A 20,014-nucleotide genomic window follows, 5' to 3' on the forward strand; every position below is an offset into this window, starting at 1 on the left:
TCCTCTCTTTTCATTAAGGATGATCCCAGTTTATACTAAAAGTGGTGATAAAGCAACTATTTCCTTAGTATTTGGTAGTATTTGGACAATTAGAACTGCTCTAAGGCGCCTCACAGATACTTCTGGGTCACTGCTCTCACGTAGGAACCTTCCTGAATAAAACTGGAATGCACCCTAAACTGGGCCTCAGGTCCGTTATTTTGAGACATCAAGACACACTTTCCTCACGAGTTTACAGGCTAAATTGCTAGTTTCTGCTCATACCGAATACAACCTAAGACCAATAAGACTTTTATTTTTGTTAAGCGCTTCCTGCCCAGGAAACGCTGATCGCTGTGTGTAACTTGAGTGCAGAGGAGGTGCGCAGACTGCTGGTGACTGCGGGGCGGACGGAGAAAGACTGCAGGACTTTATCTTGGTTCCGCTGGTGCTGTGTTGGTTGTTTGACTGCAAAGATGTTCCCTGCAGTGCTCACAGTGTTACTGACTTTCTTCAGCCTCGCTGAAAGCAAACAGAAAGACTTTTATACTTTTAAAGTTGTGAATAGCAGGGGTAAGCTGGTATCTCTGGAGAAATATCGGGGTTCGGTAAGTACGACTCACAACAGCTTAAACTACAGATGTTAGAGCGCAGTTTCTCGGCATGCCAGCCCTTTGCTTGAATGAATGTTGCATGGGAATGTTGGCTTCTTTCTTTCTTTTACTTCTCCCCATGAAATGTTGTTTGTAGATGTAACTAACACAGCAGTGATGAGAATCAGTTTGACTGTGGGCTGCTGGTGGGGATGTCCCGTCATGTAGCCCGGATAGCCTACGTGGCAGGCCTGCAGCCCCTGAAGCTGCAGAAAGTGCTGAGATTTCATTCAAACAAGTTACGGATCACCAGACCGGGTTAGCACTAATCTGTCTGAAGACTTCACTCTACCTTCACTCTATCCGTCATCAAAGGTAACGGAACATACATGAGTTTGGTTTTTACCCCAGTTATTGTAATAAAGTTGAAAAATAAATAAAAGTAATAATGCAACAATGATGTATATTATATATGACAGCTTTTATATAAAATGATAATAATAAGACAAACTGCATCTTTTTTGACTTAGCTGTTTTTGACTTTATTTGCTTCCAAATTCTTAATCACAGAGCTTTAAATGATTATTATAGACGGTATCTTTTAAAAAGATATCCTTTATGTAACAAGGTGAAAGACTCTCTGGATTTTGTTTTAACCATAAACACAAACAGACAAATTAAACTATAAATCTTTTGCACACTACAAGTGAATGAACACAGTTTGTACACCACAGAGCTGTAGCGGTGCACTTTTTAAGGAAGAGCTAGTGTAGTTCCAATTTACATTTCATGTCAGCAAGGACATGAAATTACATTTCATGTCCTTGCTGGAATAATTAAATGTAAAAACAAGACTGAAAACTGGTGTTCCATTACACATGAGAACCTTGTTGGACCTGCTGTGCTGCCTTGTAGATTGGACAAACAACCATTAAGATAAGACACTTGCTCACACACTGACATTCAAAGATGTTCAGTAATACGTACTGGATACCAAAGACAAGCAAAGCTTCCTAGTCTAAAAGGTGAAGCCAGTGGGAAATGCTTTTAAACCTGCATTCTTTTTCAGCGAGTCCAAAAAATGGATGATATTTGAACCAGTTGAAGACAACAGTAGCACAGCATGATAGTTATTCAATGCATCTCACTTCAAAATGTTATATTCAGTTTCAGTTCAGTTGTATTTATAGTGTTAAATCACAACGAAAGCCACCTCAAGGCGCTTTATATTACAAGGTAAAGACCATCCAATATTAGAAAAATAACCCTAACAATTAGGGTAAGCACTTCTACATAACATCTGCAGCAGTATAATGTCAAGGATTTGTTTGAACCATTTTCCCTTGATGTCCTTATGCACATCCCATAGTTGAAAACAGTCGACCAGAGTCACTCTCATTTAATGGGTTATTGTGTTTTCCGGCTCCCCTCCTCCATCCTACCTCACCTCACCTCACTCTTTTCACACCCTCTTCTCATTCTATATGCATGTGTGTCACACATTATTATTAAGTTATAAAAATAAGATATCGGCACTTTGTGACTTTGTACTTTGTGACTAATAAATCAACATCAGCTGCTTCTTCAGTGAGATCCACATTCTGTGGATGAACTCCCATTCCACTGTCGCAGATTCCAGCAAGCTGATTATAGTCCTTGATCATACTGTAGTGTAACTGTGGTTTCTTGTATTTTGTTTGAGTTTTTTGTTTGTTTTGTTTTATTTTAACTAGAGTTGTGCTTTGTGTGATTTTGGGGTGCATTTCTATGGGGTGCTGGTGTTTTCTTGACCTCTCAGGGCCACTGTATAAAAGGCATCAAGGACTGCCAAAACAGCAGCCCTACCAGTGACAGCGTACCAGTAAAGAAAACATAAGGCAATGGGTTGGCTTGTCCACTAGTAAACTGAGTGCAGATAAGGCTTTATTAGATGGCTAGATTGTAGAAGTAGAAGGTACAGGACAGACTGGGGCTGCTGTTGATATACACCTAGGTATCCTAGGAAAAAATGCTTTGTGTGTGTGAAACTTTAATGCCAGAAAATTTTTTCTCACAAAGGCAAGTGTGGCTTTGTGTGTGTTAAATGACCATCCACGAGAAATCACGGGTGGCAGACAATAACTTTAATTCAAAAAATGGGAGTCATCCAATGACCCCGTACACTACCTTCTCAGCATTACACCCACTAAGTTTGAAGTTAATCATATTAACTGTCTTTGAGATATGGTACCAGACACATACAGAGCTTAATTTATTAGAGATGTGGATATTTTCAGTATCCCATGTCATATATGTCACACTTGCAATTGTATTATCTTGACACCAGATGTCACTAGATGATAAGATTACACACTGGTTTCTGAGGAAGCCATACTTCTGCAGTGATGATCTTCTCTAGTTTAACTGTGAGTTAAAGTATGAAGCTGTGACATGTATTAATGTGTATTAGGATACTTATTAGTCTCTGTATCTGTGAATGGCGTGTGTAACGTGTAATGGCCTAAATCACAGTTATCTGTGGTCCAAATAATTAGTCAATCAGTGGGACGGCCACACTTCACTTTTGCTCTTTTTGAAGAAGGAGCCTGTCTGTCTGTCTGTCTGTACACAGTGGGGCAATATACACACTTAAAAAGATGACAGAGGCCTGTAATTTTCATCATAGATATACCTCAACTATGACAGACAAAATGAGAAAAAAATCCAGAAAATCACATTGTCTGATTTTTAAAGAATTTCTTTGCAAATTGTGGTGGAAAATAAGTATTTGGTCAATAATAAAAGTTCATCTCAATACTTTGTTACATACCCTTTGTTTGCAATGACAGAGGCCAAATGTTTTCTGCAAGTCTTCAAGGTTTTCACACACTGTTGCTGGTATTGTGGCCTATTCCTCCGTGCAGACCTCCTCTAGAGCAGCAGTCCCCAACCTTTTTTGCGCGATGGTTTATGTCCGACAATATTTTCACGGACTGGCCTTTAAGGTGTCGTGGATAAATACAACAAAACAAAACCAGTAGCAGTACCAAAAAAAAGAAAATTTATTCATAACACACGGGAAAACACCCAGGGAAACCGAGTTAACAATAAAAACAATAAAAATAATGATAAAAACCATAAAAAAAATTTCACGCCCAAGCCTCAACTCCGGAACCAAACGACTCATGGTCCGGTACTGGTCCGTGGCCCGGGGGTTGGGGACCACTGCTCTAGATCAGTCATGTTTTGGGGCTGTCGCTGGGGAGTCTTTGTCTGGCCTGTGTGCCTTCTCCACTTTGCTGTCCATCTTCACTGTCACAGTGCAATAAAGACAAAAATAGTCTAAAAAGAGACAGCTAAACAAACAATTTTACATCAGATATGGTCTCAGTGAAAGTAACCGTTATTTAACATAAATTAATGAAAAAATATCCATATCTGTTTCAGTTATAGCAGGTGGCCTCTTCACTGAATGTGTCATCCTCAGCAGCCTTGTAAAAGTGGTCAATGGCAACCTTTAACTAACACATATAGCTTTATAGATCCAACATATACTGTACAGTGGGGTGATTCAATCCAGTGGTTGCCAACTTTATGTGAACTACATGCAAATAAAACTGCAAGTAGTTCATTTAATTATGCATGTTTAAAGAAAACATATATACTGACACATATTAAGCTAGGAAAGCTTTTGTGGTGTTTTTACAGTGTTTTCTGGTGGCTTTAGGTTTCCCTGGTGGTAAACGTAGCTAGTGAATGTGGCTTCACTGAGGAACACTACAATCAACTGCAGCAGCTCCAGCGGGACTTTGGTCCATATCACTTCAATGTGCTAGCCTTCCCCTGTAACCAATTTGGACAGCAGGAGCCCGGCAGTGACAAGGAGATTGACAGCTTTGTGCGCAGAGTCTACGGAGTCTCCTTTCCTCTGTTCAGCAAAATTGCTGTTGTTGGCACTGGAGCCAACAATGTCTACAAGTACCTTGTTGGTGAGTAACACCCTCTCTCGGGGAGGGGGGGGGGGGGCACGAGAGAGCAGTCGTGTGCAGTGTAGAAAAAAGAGAGGGGAAAAATAGAAACCTTTGAAGCAAAACTTAAAACAAAAAATGTTTTTTTAAAAGGTTACAAGCTTACACTAACCATTTATTCTGACATTTATGTCATTTAATCTTTTACAGAGGCATCTGGAAAGGAGCCTGACTGGAATTTCTGGAAGTATCTAATTGACATTAACGGCAAAGTGGTGGATGCATGGGGACCAAAAGTCTCTGTCAAAGAAATTCGCCCTAAAATTGCTGAAATGGTGCGGCAAATAATCTTGAAGAAGAAAGAAGAGCTTTAACACATTTCGCTTCAAGACTCTACTTAATGTTAATACCACAGGGAAACTGTGGCAGGTTTGAGCAGAAAATGAGTCACTGCTTTGGTAACATTACACTAAAGCCATGGCTTATTCATTTGTGTTAAGGAAGTAAAAAGATTTGTGGTAGGTCTTGTTTGTAGCTATAAATAATTTTTTAAAAAGGTGGCGCTACAGGAAATAGAAGATCAAATACACTGGGGATTAAGGCAATATGAGGTGTGATCAAGCAAAGAAAGGTTCCAAACATTCCTTAAATAGCTACACAAAGCTGGCTCCAAAATGCGTCAGTACTTTTGGCACGCATGTCTAAAAATCCTTGCAGGATTAAAAAGCACACACTGGAACAAAAATTGTATTTGGCCTCTAATGATACCTAGGCGTGTGGCTGCTTTAATCGACAGGTATGCTAATTTAAGTCTCACAACCTTCTCTCAGTGTTTGTGGTGTTGGAGTTTATCCAAATTGATCAGCTACAACTTCTTTACTTGATCGACTTAGTAAGATTCAAAGCTCCCAAATGTGTTATGGAAATTTTCATCCTTCTGACACCTAAGTTTAAGTGTACTGTAACAGAAAACTTCATTTTTTCTTGAATCTGTACTAAATTTTCCACAATTTCATTGTAATTTCTTTCCTCTACTTACATTTTATTGTTCTTATTGTCATTCTTCCCATGCCCATATTTAGAGTTCCTTCAGTTGTCCAAGCCAGTAGTGTTAAATAGTACATGGTCTCTTCTTTTCCGTTCAGCAAAGGATTTAATGGGCATATGAATAATTGATCAGTAGTTACAAGACAAATGTCTATATTATTAATTAAATGTTAAGCAAAAATGAACGAAAATATTTTTGTCGGTTCATTTAAAATGTTTGGACCCCAGATTGATTGGATGGCGGAAGTAGTGGACCTCCAGCTATTTTAATAGGGGACCCCTGAGATAGTCTATATAATTATTAAATTGAAACAATTATTTGGGTTTAACATAAGGTAATGTTAGTTAGTGACCGATTAGCCTGGTGACCTTTCCGTGTTTCTCATAATAAACCATTTCAGTGCCTCATCTTCAGCTGCAGGTCTAAACATCCTTCAGTTCAGTTCAATGCAGTTAGAGCAGTAGAGCTAATGTCTGAACTACAGAACTGACTTTAATCAGCATTCAAGCTCATAGTGAGTTCTGTAGTCAAAAATCATTTATTTGTACCGATTAGCTAATGAACATGGCTTACAAACACACATTTAAGTTACCAAAAAAGTGGAGTGAAGCTTCAGGTCCTTCTGTCGATTAGTCCAGTCTACTGAAGATAACACATGCTGTCGTTTTGAAACAGTGAGTCGTGTGGTTGGAAAGTAAATGCTTTTATTTTTATTTTAGTAGACACTCAAAACTTACAATAGGCAGTTGGTGTCATGGTCCGGAGTCTAGTTTATGTTTGTGATTATTAATATTCTTTGTTTTAGTTAGGTCCTGGTTATTGGTTCATGATTTCTAGCGTTTAGGTGTTGCTGTGCCTCCCTTGTGTCACCTCTTGTCATCCTTGTCCCTATGTTTTTGTATTTCCTGTTTTACTTTGATAGTCTTGTGTTCTGTGTTCAGTTTTTTGAGTTTTGACAAAAATGTCAATATTTTGTGCGGCCACCATTATTTTCCAACCCTACCTTAACTCTGTTGGGCATGGAGTTCACTAGAGTTTCACAGGTTGCCGCTGGAATCCTCTTCCACTCCTCCATGATCACATCATGGAGGAGTGGAAGAGGATATTAGAGACCTTGCGCTCCCCCACCTTCGATTTGTGGATGCCCCACAGATGCTCAATAGGGTTTAAGTCTGGAGACGTGCTTGGCTAGTCATGTACCTTTACCCTCAGTTTATTTAGCAAGGCTTTTGGGGGTGTATTTGGGGTTGTTATCATTTCCTGTGGCCCAATTTCTGAAGGGTGGGGCTCATGCGCTGCTTCAGTATCTTACTGTACATGTTGGCTCAATTAACTGTAGCTCTCCAGTTCCAGCAGCACTCATGCAGCCCCAAACAATGACATTCCACCACCATGCTTGACTGTAGGCAAGACACACTTGCCTTTGTACTCCTCACCTGTACTCCTCGCCACACACCCTTGACACCATCTGAACCAAATAAGTTTATCTTGGTCTCATCAGACCACAGGTAATACATGTCCTTAGTCTGCTTGTCTTCAGCAAAATGTTTGCAGGCTTTCTTGTGCATTATCTTTAGAAGAGGCTTCCTTCTGGGACGACAGCCGTTTGATGCATTGTGCGGAGCATATGGTCTGAGCACTGACAGGCTGACCCTTCACACCTCCAACCTCTGCAGCAATGCTGGCAGCAATCATACATCTATTTTCAAAAGACAACCTCTATGATGCGGAGCATGTGCACTCAACTTCTTTGGTCAACCATGGCGAGGTTATGTTAGATTCTGACTGGAACCTGTGCTGTTAAACTGCTGTATGGTCTTGACCACCATGCTGCAGCTCATTTTCATGGTGTTGGCAATTTTCTTATAGCTTAGGCTATCTTTATGTATAATAACAATTCTTTTTATCAGATCCTCAGAGAATACTTTCCTATGATGTGGCATGATAAACTTCCAGTGACCAGTATGAGAGAGTGTGAGAGCAATAACATCAAATTCAACACACCTGTTCTTTATTTGTACCTGAGACCTTGTAAAACTAACGTGTCACATGACACCTGGAAGGGAAATGACAAACTGGGCACAATTTGGACATTTTAATTTAGGGGTATACTCACTTTGCTTGTATATATATTGAAGCAGATTTTAATCAGGTTGGTACAGTTATGTTGAGTCAGTTCTTAATTGCACTGGAACACGTGACAATGATTAAAAGCTTTAGCTATTAGCAGTGGCTCAAGGTCAAAGTAGCCATTAATTTTACCTGAATTCTCGAATCTCTCTCTTCCTAATTATGTCCCTATTTCAGTCATTTTACTTTACTTGTTGGCATAGGTATTATGGGCACCTGAGATGAAATTCCCCCTGTTTGAAAAACTGAAATATATGCAAGTATTTGATGTTTAAATTTATAGGTGCCAATTTTCTGTATCTGAAGCGACACAAGTATTACCTGTTTTATATAAACATGTAAAGAATAATCATATTTTTTTTAATACTATACCATTAGGCTGAATGTATGTTTGTTTGTTAAGAAATAAATATGCTAAATGATGTCCCTGTGTGGTGAGAATGAAATGGCTTTAAGACTAAAGCATAGTTTTTGATGTTACAGACCTGATCTGATATTTCCCCATTAAAATGTAGTTATCAATCTCCACTTCGCTTTTAGTGTCACTGTGAAGGCTCTGCAGTATTGGTGAGTGTTCAAACTGTATGTACTTTAGTTAAATGGTAAATTAGTTAAACTACTACTAAAGTACATTTGCTTGACTTGATGTACTTGCCTATGTTAACTGTAATGACTATTAACAGGATACATTGTTTTAACAAAGTAAATGATGAGACTATTTCGGATTTTTCAAGTGCTTATCTGAGTCAACACAGTGAGGAGTGCCAGAGGAAACAGAATACCCAACCACAACCAAGAGGATATATTCCCAACCCACGGAGCTAGATACTACAGATTACACCCATAATTTAGGAGTGGAGTGGATGGAATGGCACACATGCAGTTCTGACTAAAACCTCATTGTGCACTTGTGGAATCAGTGTGAGTGTTGTTTGTGTCACAGTGACCAGCACAATCACTTTCAATGACTTGTGACAAATGCTGGTTGAAAAATGGGATGCCAACCCACACCAGTGTGTGACCAAGCTGGTAACCAGCATGAGGAGACTCACATTCCAGTCTCACTGTGTATCAGTCACAACAGCCTGTCAGGAAAGGTAACTCCAGTATCAACTTCGGTCTATTAAACATCCGCGTTCTCACTGGTAAGGGACATCTCATCCAGGATTTCCGATCGTAAGTTATACTTTCTTTGTCTGACTGAAACGTGGCAACAGCCCAATGATTTTTGTTTCTCTCAATGACTCCACTCCATCTGAGTTTGTTTATACCTGTCAACCTCGCAACTCGGGGAGGGGCGGGGGTCTCGTGATAATTCACCGGAAGCACTGGAAAGTTCTCCCTGTCTCTGCCCCTCCCTCCCATTCATTTGAAAACATTGCATTACAGCTCCCTGGATCTATCCCCACCAGCATATGTATATTGGCCACCTAAGCCAAATAAGGAGTTTTTAAATGAATTTTCTGCTCTTCTCACTCATTTCTCTATACTTTCTCCAAATCTGATAATTGTTGGTGACTTCAATATTCATATGGACAATGACAAAATCCCTCTTTCCAGAGATTTTACCTCCTGCCTGGAAAGTTTTGGGCTTCTACAGTACATAAAGTTTTCTACTCATTCTAAAGGACATATCTTGGATTTGGTCTGTTGTTGTGGCATTACCCCTACACATTGTAAAGCCACATTGTTTCCCCAGTCTGATCATATGTTTATTTCTTTTAATGCAAACATAACCGCTTTCAAAACCTGTACTCCTCGTAATATCACTTTTAGGAAAATTAGTAATATTAACCCAGCTGTTTTTTCATCTGCCATCCATGACCTCCCATCTATTCACAGTTCCTCAACCCCTCATGAACTTGTTTCTCATTATAATGTCAACCTCCATAACCTTCTTAACATATTTGCTCCCCTTAAACATCGAACTGTCTCATTTTCCCGTTCAGCACCATGGTTTACCCCCAACCTGCGTCATCTTAAAGCTAAAGGACACCAACTCGAACATCTATTCATGAAAACTGGACTTACTATACATAAAGAAATGTATAATGATCATGTTTTGTTCTATAAGGACTGCATTGTTTCAGCCAAATATTCATACTACTCTGGTTTAATCAGTTCTAATGAAGGTAACTACAGGTCTCTCTTTTCATTGTTCAGTAAAATTACAAAAACCTCCAGTCATATTCCCCTTCCATATGTATTCTGCCAACTTTTGTAATTCTCTTATCTCTTTTTTCACCTGTAAAATCTCAGATATCCACCGTCAACTTAACTCTGCAGGAGCTTCCGACTCTGAACTTCCTGTTTCCCCCACTGTCTTCCTGTCAGTTATTTTCAAGCTTTACTCTTCCCTCCATAACTGAGGTATCTAATCTTATTATAAAATCTAAATCATCCACCTGTCACCTTGACCCTCTTCCCACTGTGTTAGTTAAAGCCTGTATTCCCTTGTTAGCGCCTCTCATAACCAGTATTATCCATTCCTCCCTCAACACTGGAATCGTTCCTTCATCTCTGAAAAAGGCTTCTGTTATTCCAACTCTCAAAAAGCCTGGTGCAGACCCCAATAACTTTGATAATCTTCACCCTATATAAAATCTCCCCTTTATTTCGCAAAATTCTTGAAAAAGTTGTCGCCTCCCAGCTTCACTTACACCTCAATAACCATAATCTCTATAAACAATTTCAATCTGGTTTCCGCCCCAATCATAGCACAGAAACTGCTTTGTTGAGGATTACCAATGACCTTCTGATGGCAGCTGATTCTGGTCTCCTATCCATCCTCATCCTTCTTGATCTTAGTGCAGCGTTTGATACCATTTCTCACAATATCCTCCTGAACCGGTTAGCATCCATTGGCATTAGTCACACCCCCCTTGCCTGGTTCACCTCATATCTCTCAGACCGCATTCAGTTTATCCAATTTAAATCCCACTCTTCACGTCTCCATCCTGTTTCTGCTGGTGTGCCCCAGGGTTCAGTATTAGGGCCTCTTTTATTCATTATTTACATGCTAACTATTGGTCATATATTCTGAAAATATAATACACATTTTCACTGTTATGCTGATGACACCCAGCTCTACATTTCTTCTAAACCCAATTCATCCCTCCCACCTACCTCCCTCTCAAACTGTCTTATCGAGATTAGATCATGGCTCTCCTCCAATTTCCTTAAACTTAATAGTAATAAAACAGAAGTTTTACTTGTTGGTACAGCCTCTATCTTATCCGAATCCCACAGTTTTTCCATTAACATTGAAAGTTCTCCCACCCTTCCCTCCCCTCAGGTTAAGAGTTTGGGTGTCATACTTGATAATACTCTTTCATTCCAGTCTCACATTAATTATATAACCCGGTCTGCATACTTCCACTTACGTAATATTAACCGACTCCGTCCCTTCCTTACTCCCCATGCTGCTGCCATCCTTGTCCATAGCCTTATTACGTCCCGTATTGATTACTGCAATTCCCTCTTATTTGGTCTCTCTAAAAGGTCCCTTCATAAACTCCAACTTCTTCAAAATTCTGCAGCTTGGGTCATAACTTGCACTCCGTCAAGAGCTCATATTACCCCAGTTCTTCAGCAGCTTCACTGGTTGCCTGTAGAAGCCAGGATAAACTTTAAAATCTTACTTCTCACGTACAAGTGTATCCATAAATCTGCTCCTTCCTTTTTGTGTGACCTGCTCCATATCACCACTGTTTCCCACCCTCTCAGATCCTCATCTGCTAGTCATCTTACTGTTCCGTATGTACGTCTTACAACTATGGGGAACAGAGTCTTCAGTTGCTCTGCTCCTCGGCTCTGGAACTCTCTTCCTCCAACCATAAGAAATATAGTCTCTCTTCCCGCATTTAAGTCACAGCTCAAAACACATCTGTTCAAACTGGCTTATTCGCTTTAGTGCTGATTTTATCTGTTGTCAAGTTCTGTTTTTGCAATTTTAACTTATTTTATGTATTTTATGACTATTGCTTCTTTTATTAATTTTGTTCTTTTGTAAGGTGACCTTAGGTTTTTGAAAGGCGCCCTCAAATAAAATGTATTATTATTATTATTATTATTATTATTATATTATTATTATTATTATCATCACTTTTCCACATGTAATTAATTAACAAAGTAATTAGTTCAAAATCCCATTTATGCTTTTTTTCAGAGGACATGATTCCCAGGTGGAGGAGTTCAAGTACCTCGGGACACACAGAGAAGTAGATTGAGAAATAAATCAGAAGATTCAGTGTCCACATCACTGTAGATGTTCCACAATCCATCTACGTTCCACTCAGTGACATACAAATCAGTTTATAACTTTTATGTAATGTGTTTTGTCTGGATTTTTGGTTCATATTCTCTCCCCTTTAAAATGAAACATATATAAAAATGAGAGACTGTTCATTTCATTTCTTTGGAAGTGAGCAAACAAAAATAATTATTTCCCCACTGTATATTCCTCAACTTATTTGACAATACCTTGGTAGCAATGTTCCCTCTAATTTTTCATGTGTCTGAGCGAACACACAAACTCCCTGAGCGATCCCTTGGACCACTGTGAGCGACATCAGACGTGTGCACTGTGGTCACGCCAGCATCTAATTCATCCAAGTTACATGGTTTATTAAAATAATCAAATTACAGCGTTTACATTTATGTTAGACTACTTTTAATTAACTGCTTTAGCCCACTTACAATGAAAATTAAAAAAATCTAGTCATTGACCTGTGTAGTATGTTAACACTATTGGACACAACTTTCTTTTTTTAATTTTTTTTTTATAAAGCTCTGACTTGTATTATGAGTCTGTGGTCTGGGAGAGAGTCCTGTAACTCTCTGTCTGCAAAATACAGTATATAATGACCAATGTTGGGCAATTAATTATATAGTTACTTCTTCAAAAAAGTTACTGAGTTTGGCAAACAAGAAAGTTTTTTGCAGCTATTTTTTTTTAAATGCAGCCAAGGCATTTTTAAATAAACATTTCAAACTATTTACAGAACAATCAGCTGTTCTGCATCAAATTTGATGCCACACAAATTATTTGTGTCACTCCAAAAAATAATTTCTGTCCACTATGAGATAAAGGAGAACAACAGCCTGATACCTGCAGGCCTGACAACAGGAGATGTATCACTCCTGTAACACCTGTAACATTCAGCAGTCGCCTCATTGTTCTGACACACACAACAGAACTATTGACTACACTACACACTAACTACACAAGATTTGCGCTAAACGTCTCAAATCTCTCACATCTCAAAACACCTCCGTTACTCCTAAAACTTCCCCCCGTTTCTTAACAACTAGATGCCACGTTGCCATATCATTTTTTGATTGGTTGACATGGTACTTTTTTCGACCAATAGGAAAGGGAGAGGGAGGTGGGGTTTGTTTTTGCTCACAGGCGGAGAGTGCTTTCGAGCGTTTTCCTTATAAAACGCCGTTTTTACCGTTTCTTCCCACAGTAAATATAAACAACGATAGTATTCAGGAAGAAAACCAAACATTGCATATTTTTTTATCATAACTCTGGTTTTACGTGGCCTATCAACACAATTTAAAAACTGGTATAAAGTCCACACTTTTTCCGTCAATTGTTCCGTCTGTCTTGCTCACATCTCCAATGGTTGTACACGTTGTCATTAACGTGGCTTCACTCCACATCAGCCACGCCGCTTTGCTAGCTAAAACACCGGTGTCGGCACATAAGGACACTGTCATAGCCTGTCAACAACGTTGATTGGCTGCGTATATACGCATTATTGGCTGAACTATGGTATAAGGTGGCATCATTCTAATCCCATACGGGAGCACCCAGTCACTTACTGACTAACACTGCAAAACAGGATTGTTGAAGTATTAATTTTAATTTCAATTCAGGTTAGATTTTTTTTTGTGCGCAACGCAGATTTTCTGTGCACAGAGACCGTGCCAGCAGTGCGCAATTGCGCACGTGCGCAGCTTAGAGGGAACATTGCTTGGTAGTCACAGCGAAGACCTGGAGGTGTCTTTGGGGAGGGAGGTCGTGGGGAAGGAGGACTGGCATCATGGTTTAGGCTGGTGCCCCTGCAATATGGACACAGATAATTGACAATGGATGGATGGAATGACATGCCATACCATATAGGCCTGTTTGAAACTACTACCAAAGTGCAGTTATTTGGCTAAATGTACTTAATTACACTGTTATTACCAGGATGTCATAACATTGTTTTAACAAAGTAGATGATCAGAGTGCTCATCTCAGGGAGTACAGTGAGGTGTGTCAGAGAAAACTTGTTCCACAGAATACTCAACCCCAGCCTAAAGGATGCATTCCCAACCCACGGACATAGATACCACAAATCACACCGTCCCAGATTATTAGGAAAACTGGTGCATATCTCATATTCAAACACCTTTGTGTTCCATTGTGTAGCTCAGTTTTTTTTTGTGTGTCACTGAGCTTTAAATGGTAGAACTTTATAGCCTTGTTAATAGTCTCTCTTAGTGGTCACTCATAATATTGCAATAAATAACATATTCATATAATTAACATGTAAAAATCTGATGTATGATGTAGTTTATATATTGGTCATATACAATGCTGTCTATATTACTCATCTGTATTAAGGTAAGTCAGTGCTTTTAACAAAATAAACAAACAAACAAAAAAAAAACGTGGTGTAAAATCACCTAGCGTAAAATATTACGCTTAGGGAGTGAGAACGTGTTGAAAATCTGCAACTTGTGTTTAGATAAATAATAATGATCCCGCTGTCAGAATGTTGTACAGCGGTCCCTCGCTATAACGCGGTTCATCTTTCGCGGCCTCACTGTTTTGCAAAAAAAAAAAATTGTGTAAATTTGCATACTTTTTTTTCTACAGCGCATTGTGTTCTGCGTCCTGACTGGCTGTGGACCATTGTCAGTGAATCTCGTGCCGTGTCTCCTGTACAGTACAGAATGTGTTCAGCTTGTCAAATTTACATAAATCTCCAATCGCTAGCAGTGCGACTATTTCACCTATCGCGGGTTATTTTTTGAACGTAACTCCCGTGAAACGAGAGAGCACTGTACATTGAAAACACAGTGACGCTAGCGGTTTTTGATATGGGCCACATGGGCGGTTGCCCAGGGCGGCATCGTGGTGGGGGGCGGCATGATGGGCATCTGCACAAAAAAAAAAAAAATTGCTCGTACTGATGCTGCCCCGACGTCATGCCAGCGTATTTTGGGAATGGCGTAGGCACCGATTGGCTTTCTATCGCCCATTTGCTGGGAGTAAAGGCGCTCTCCATTTGCGAGGTGCGCCTGCTGCTTGCGGCACAGGGAGGAGAGGGCGGGGCGGCGGGGTATTCTCTGGCTGGCAGGAGCGGAATCTAATAACCAACTCGCAAAATAAAACAAAATAAAAGCAAACCAACGAACACGAAAACACCAGTCATCATGATACAGACTTATAATTTGCACCGATGTTTTTTCCAAATTCTATACGCGAAAAGTGAGCGCGAGAGCCCTCGGTGCGCCTGCTCGCTGCTGAAGTCAAAGTAAACTTTATTGTCATCTCCGCTATTTAGAGTACAGTTATGTTGTGGTGATCCTCGGTTTGGCGCATAGGTGTTCATACTGGAGTGCAATATTAAAATCAATGGAAGATGGACAAGAAAAGTTTAAAGCCATCAGGTGCTCAGTTTAGAAAAAAGAGAAAAGAAGAGGAGGAGAAACGAGCAAAAGATACAGGCAAGCAGATTTGTTATTGGATAATGGCAGGTCATGTATCCTGAAACAATCAGAATCATAATCAGAATACTTTATTAATCCCTCAGGACATTATGTGGGTCACAGTTGCTCCAAGAAGAAATGGTAAAAATAGTAACAGTAACAGACTAAACTCCAAACAATACATCATGTTACAGATTTTACACATTTAAGAAATAGCACTAATATATACAGATCACTCAATTATAAATATCAAGGATTAACAGAGGTGATTATAAATAAATATCAAGAAAATTGACAAGAATATTACAGAGTAGAAAAGCGCGTGTGTAAAAAGGGTGTAACTATTGTAGTGTTTACAGTGTGTTAGATGAGGAGTTGTACAGGGAGATGGCTGTTAGGTTTATGTTGGCACAAACCTATTGCTGGAACAGCCGAGGCAATTTACTGCAGCTAGCAAAAGCAGGGAGAACTCTCTGTGTGATCTCGTGCATGAGGGAGACGACCGAGACAAGTGCTGTTCCTGCCACTCGAACCCCAGTCACTCTCGGTCAGCTCCCCTGTAGCACTGCCTTTTATTGTGGTTACATGAATATGCATAGGTTCATTAACATATGACATCTTACACAGGCATACATGTGAACAAAGAGTACCAGTCTGTGTGTGTGTGTGTGTGTGTGTGTGTGTGTGAATGTGGGTCAAGATGTGACCCAGTGAACGACTCCCCAAAGCTAGTGCTAGGAGTCCAGCGGTCCACCTAAGCAAAGGGCTCTTATACTTAAACAGATACAGATGCGTTTACCATACCATATATCAGTAAGACAAGGTACGACCTCTCTCATGACCTTAGGACATGTGTGGTATGCCAGATGGAGTGTTCCCCCAGGGCGCCAAACAGGCTAAGACCGCCACTGCATAAGTGTCCTTTTTGTCAAGATAGGAGAGAGAAAGGTGAAGAGCAGATGAGATGGCATCATCTGTGGAGCGGTTTGGGCTGTATAAGAGTTGTTCTAATGCGGCGAGTCTCCCTAGCTGATTAGCTGATTATATACATACAGTGACAGGTGGGATGGAATGGGCAGGGCACTGGGAGATAATGAGCCTACGTACCAGCATCAATTCAGTCTGCACTCACTCAGCAGCTTTAGGCGGAACATTTTTAAGGAGTGATGGGTCTCCCCCCAAAAAAATTGTTTTGGCAAGAAAGGAATATCCCATTGTATAGTTGATTTGACAAATTTGTATATGTCAGTCCAAAGCTTTTGGGTTTTAGGACAGCTCTAAATCATAGGGGTCAATGTGCCGACCCCAGACATTTCCAGCATTTGGGGGATTGCATGAGGTTCACCCAGTATAATCTGTGAGGTGACAAGTACATTCAGTGTATAGTTTGAATTAGTCTTGTTCTAAGTTCCCTGGACATCTTTTTACTCATTGTCTATTCTTGATCTGTAAAAAACATACCAAGGTCAGTTTCCCAAGCTGATCGCAGCCCTCAAAAAGATTTTGAGCAATAAGTGCCGGAGCTGGAAATATCTCCAAAACTGACTCTGTGGCAACTGATACTGTGCTTTAAGGTTTAAGGACTTGAGTATTCTCTCCTGATACAGGTCTTCAAGAACAAGTATCCTCTCTGGACTCACAGTCTCCAGAGAAATGGAGAGTTATTAATGCACCTTAATGGTTGCACAACCTGTCAAATTGGTGAAAATATTTTGATGGGATTTTTAGTGTGAGTGCTTGTAGTAAGTCATTGAATTTTGGAGCACAGTTCAATTTAATGATGTTAACTTTGCCCCAAAAAGGTGAGAAACAGAGGGGACCATCTAATTATGTCGGTTCTGAACTTCTTCAATAGAGGTTCAAAATTAAATAAAGATTTAAGCAAATACATCTGGGGTGACCGAGAACGCTAGTCACCCTCAGGTGGGCAAGAGCCCCCAAAAGCAAAACATAGTCTTTATGGTCCGTGACTCTAACCAGTCGAATAGTAATAAACTGGACCCATTGCCAGCAGCAGAAGCATAACAAGTCAATCTAACTGAGATTCTCTACCAAACAGATTGTGTCATATTCTCAAAACTAACACAAGTAAGTGAATGATTTAAATCAAAATATGAAGCCCTGTAATACTGAAACTTAAACAGTTAGGAGGTGCAAAGTATATTAATAATTTGAGATACTATAACTGAGCAGCAGCCAAGGCTATTCAATGGCATGTTTATTAACGCTAGGGCAAAAAAGGGCAGTTCATAAATCCAAGCCCTTGACTGTAAATAACTCACTTAAGGTAAAGACAGAATGTAGTCCTGGGCTTTTTTGGGTCGATAAACTCACGTCTGCCCTCCGTCATTTTCAGCACAAGCACCGCTGGGAACAGTAGGGAGAACTTAAACTTCCTTTCGTGTAGTAGCCGTTTACAGGGATTACATGTTGCTTGTTTTTCCGTGTCAACTTTAAAGTAGTCAGGGAAGATTATGATGCGGTGGCTGTTCCAGGTCAGCTGTTCTCTTCAGAGGAGCTCTACAGGTCTCATTGCAACAGCAAAGCTCACAGCATCCTGAAGGACAACATCCCACCCTGCACATGATCTGTTCCAGCTGCTACCCCCACGAAGCCAAAAAATACTGAAAAACAGCAACTGTCCCAGAGCTGCTTCAACTGTAAATAACCCTTCACTAGCAGGTGAAATATCCAAACTGCAATCAATAATGACTCAAGCACAGACTTACATTCCTATTTATTTATAATAAACTATAATAATAATAATAATACTAATAATAAACTTTATTTTATATTTTTGTGAATAGTTAGATTGCTTTCTTTGCTTTCCTTGTTTCCTTTTTTCTTGCATCATAACGTCTCTGGAGTAGTTGATGTTATGTTGGATTCTTAGGATCAGTATGCAAACAATACATGTGCACATAGTGCCAAAACTTTGTTTTTGGATGGTTCATTCTTTTCTGTTTATTATGAGGGTCCCAAGTTACATACACTAGTGGCTTGGTGCCATCTACTGGTTGTAACATGTGTAACACACATATTTGGGTTTATACTTAACAGTTGGCACTTATAGAGATCAATTTATGTGGAAGCAAGTATGAACTGTGAATATCCCTTTTAGATTGGTTGGATGCCAACACCAACCCTTTCATGTGAATAAACAGGGGAAACCTTGGATTAGCTTGACAAGTTAATAACCAGCTTCATGTTTTTACCCTGATCGCCAGTGTTAGGGTAAGCGAATCCTGATAATGGAAAGATACCCTGGGTCTGCTGAACTAGTAAGTTTAAGTTTGTCACACATAAATGTTCCAGGTCATCAAAGAAATTTGTGTTGTGCAGATGAATAAATTGGCATGCTGACTGCAGGAATGTCTACCACAATTGTTGCCTGTGAAATGAATGTTCATTTCTCTGCCATAAGCCATCTTCAAAGGGATTTCAGAGAATTTGGCAGTACATTCGACCAGCCTCATAATCACAGATCACATGTAACCACACCAGCCCAGGACCTCCACATCCAGCATGTTCACCTCGAGGACGGTCGACCAGGTGGAGACCAGCCACCTGGACAGCTGCAGCAACAATCGGTTTGCATAACCAAAGAATTTCTGCAAAAACTGTCAGAAACCGTCTCAGGGAAGCTCATCAGCATGCTCGTTGTCCTCATCGGGGTCTGGACATAACTGCAGTTCGTCACTGTAACCAACTTGAGTGGGCAAATGCTCACATTCGATGGCATCTGGCACGTTGGACAGGTGTTCTGTTGACAGATGTTTTTAATGTTCAGGGCAGATGGCAGACAGCTTGTGTTGCGTCGTGTGGATGAGCAGTTTGCTGAGGTCAACGTTGTGGATTGAGTGGCCCATGGGGTTATGGACAATGAACACGAGTGCATTTTATTGTTGGCATTTTGAATCCACAGAGATACCGTGTTGAGATCCCGAGGACCATTGTTGTTAATTGTTGATAATGCACGGCCCCATATTGCAAGGATCTGTACACAATTCCTTGGAAGCTGAAAACATCCCAGTTCTTGCATGGCCAGCATACTCACCAGATATGTCACCCATTGAGCATGTTTGGGACGGTTGGCACGGCGTATATGACAGCGTGTTCCAGTTCCTGCCAATATTCAGCAACTTTGCACAAGTATTGAAGAGGAGTGGACCAATATTCCACAGCCCACAATCAACAAACTGAACAACTCTATGCCCACTGCACACCATTTGCCTCACAAGGTGCAAAACATCTCCAGTAGATGTGTTGCACTGTGTGAGGCAAATGGTGGCCACACCAGATACTGACTGGTTTTGCGACATCTGTAGCATTGTGCTGTGTGATCAAACTGCATATTTGAGTGGCCTTTTATTGTGGGCAGTCTAAGGCACACCTGTGCAATATTCATGCTGTCTAATCAGCACCTTGACATGCCACACCTGTGAACAATATTTGATAGTAATGGGTCCTTTGTGTATGTAGAAAATGTTTCAGATCTTGAAAAATGGGAGCCAAAACAAAAGTGTTGTGTTTATATTTTTGTTCAGTGTAGGTTTAGAGGGCAATCACTTTTTCACACGGGACCATGTAGGTTTGGATTTTTTGCC

The 20,014-nt window shown here is 40.2% G+C and overlaps 1 protein-coding gene across 1 annotated transcript; it reads left to right on the forward strand.

Moving 5' to 3' along the window:
- Window positions 1-396: 396 nt before the first annotated feature.
- On the forward strand, window positions 397-8,193 carry gpx7 (glutathione peroxidase 7). Its single transcript, XM_063500901.1, has 3 exons — window positions 397-587; window positions 4,279-4,540; window positions 4,730-8,193. The coding sequence occupies exons 1-3, from the start codon at window positions 456-458 to the stop codon at window positions 4,891-4,893; spliced, it is 558 nt and encodes a 185-aa protein (XP_063356971.1). The 5' UTR covers window positions 397-455; the 3' UTR covers window positions 4,894-8,193.
- Window positions 8,194-20,014: the final 11,821 nt, after the last annotated feature.

The sequence above is a fragment of the Pelmatolapia mariae genome, linkage group LG17, assembly GCF_036321145.2.
Source record: "Pelmatolapia mariae isolate MD_Pm_ZW linkage group LG17, Pm_UMD_F_2, whole genome shotgun sequence".
Taxonomy (NCBI): Eukaryota; Metazoa; Chordata; class Actinopteri; order Cichliformes; family Cichlidae; genus Pelmatolapia; species Pelmatolapia mariae.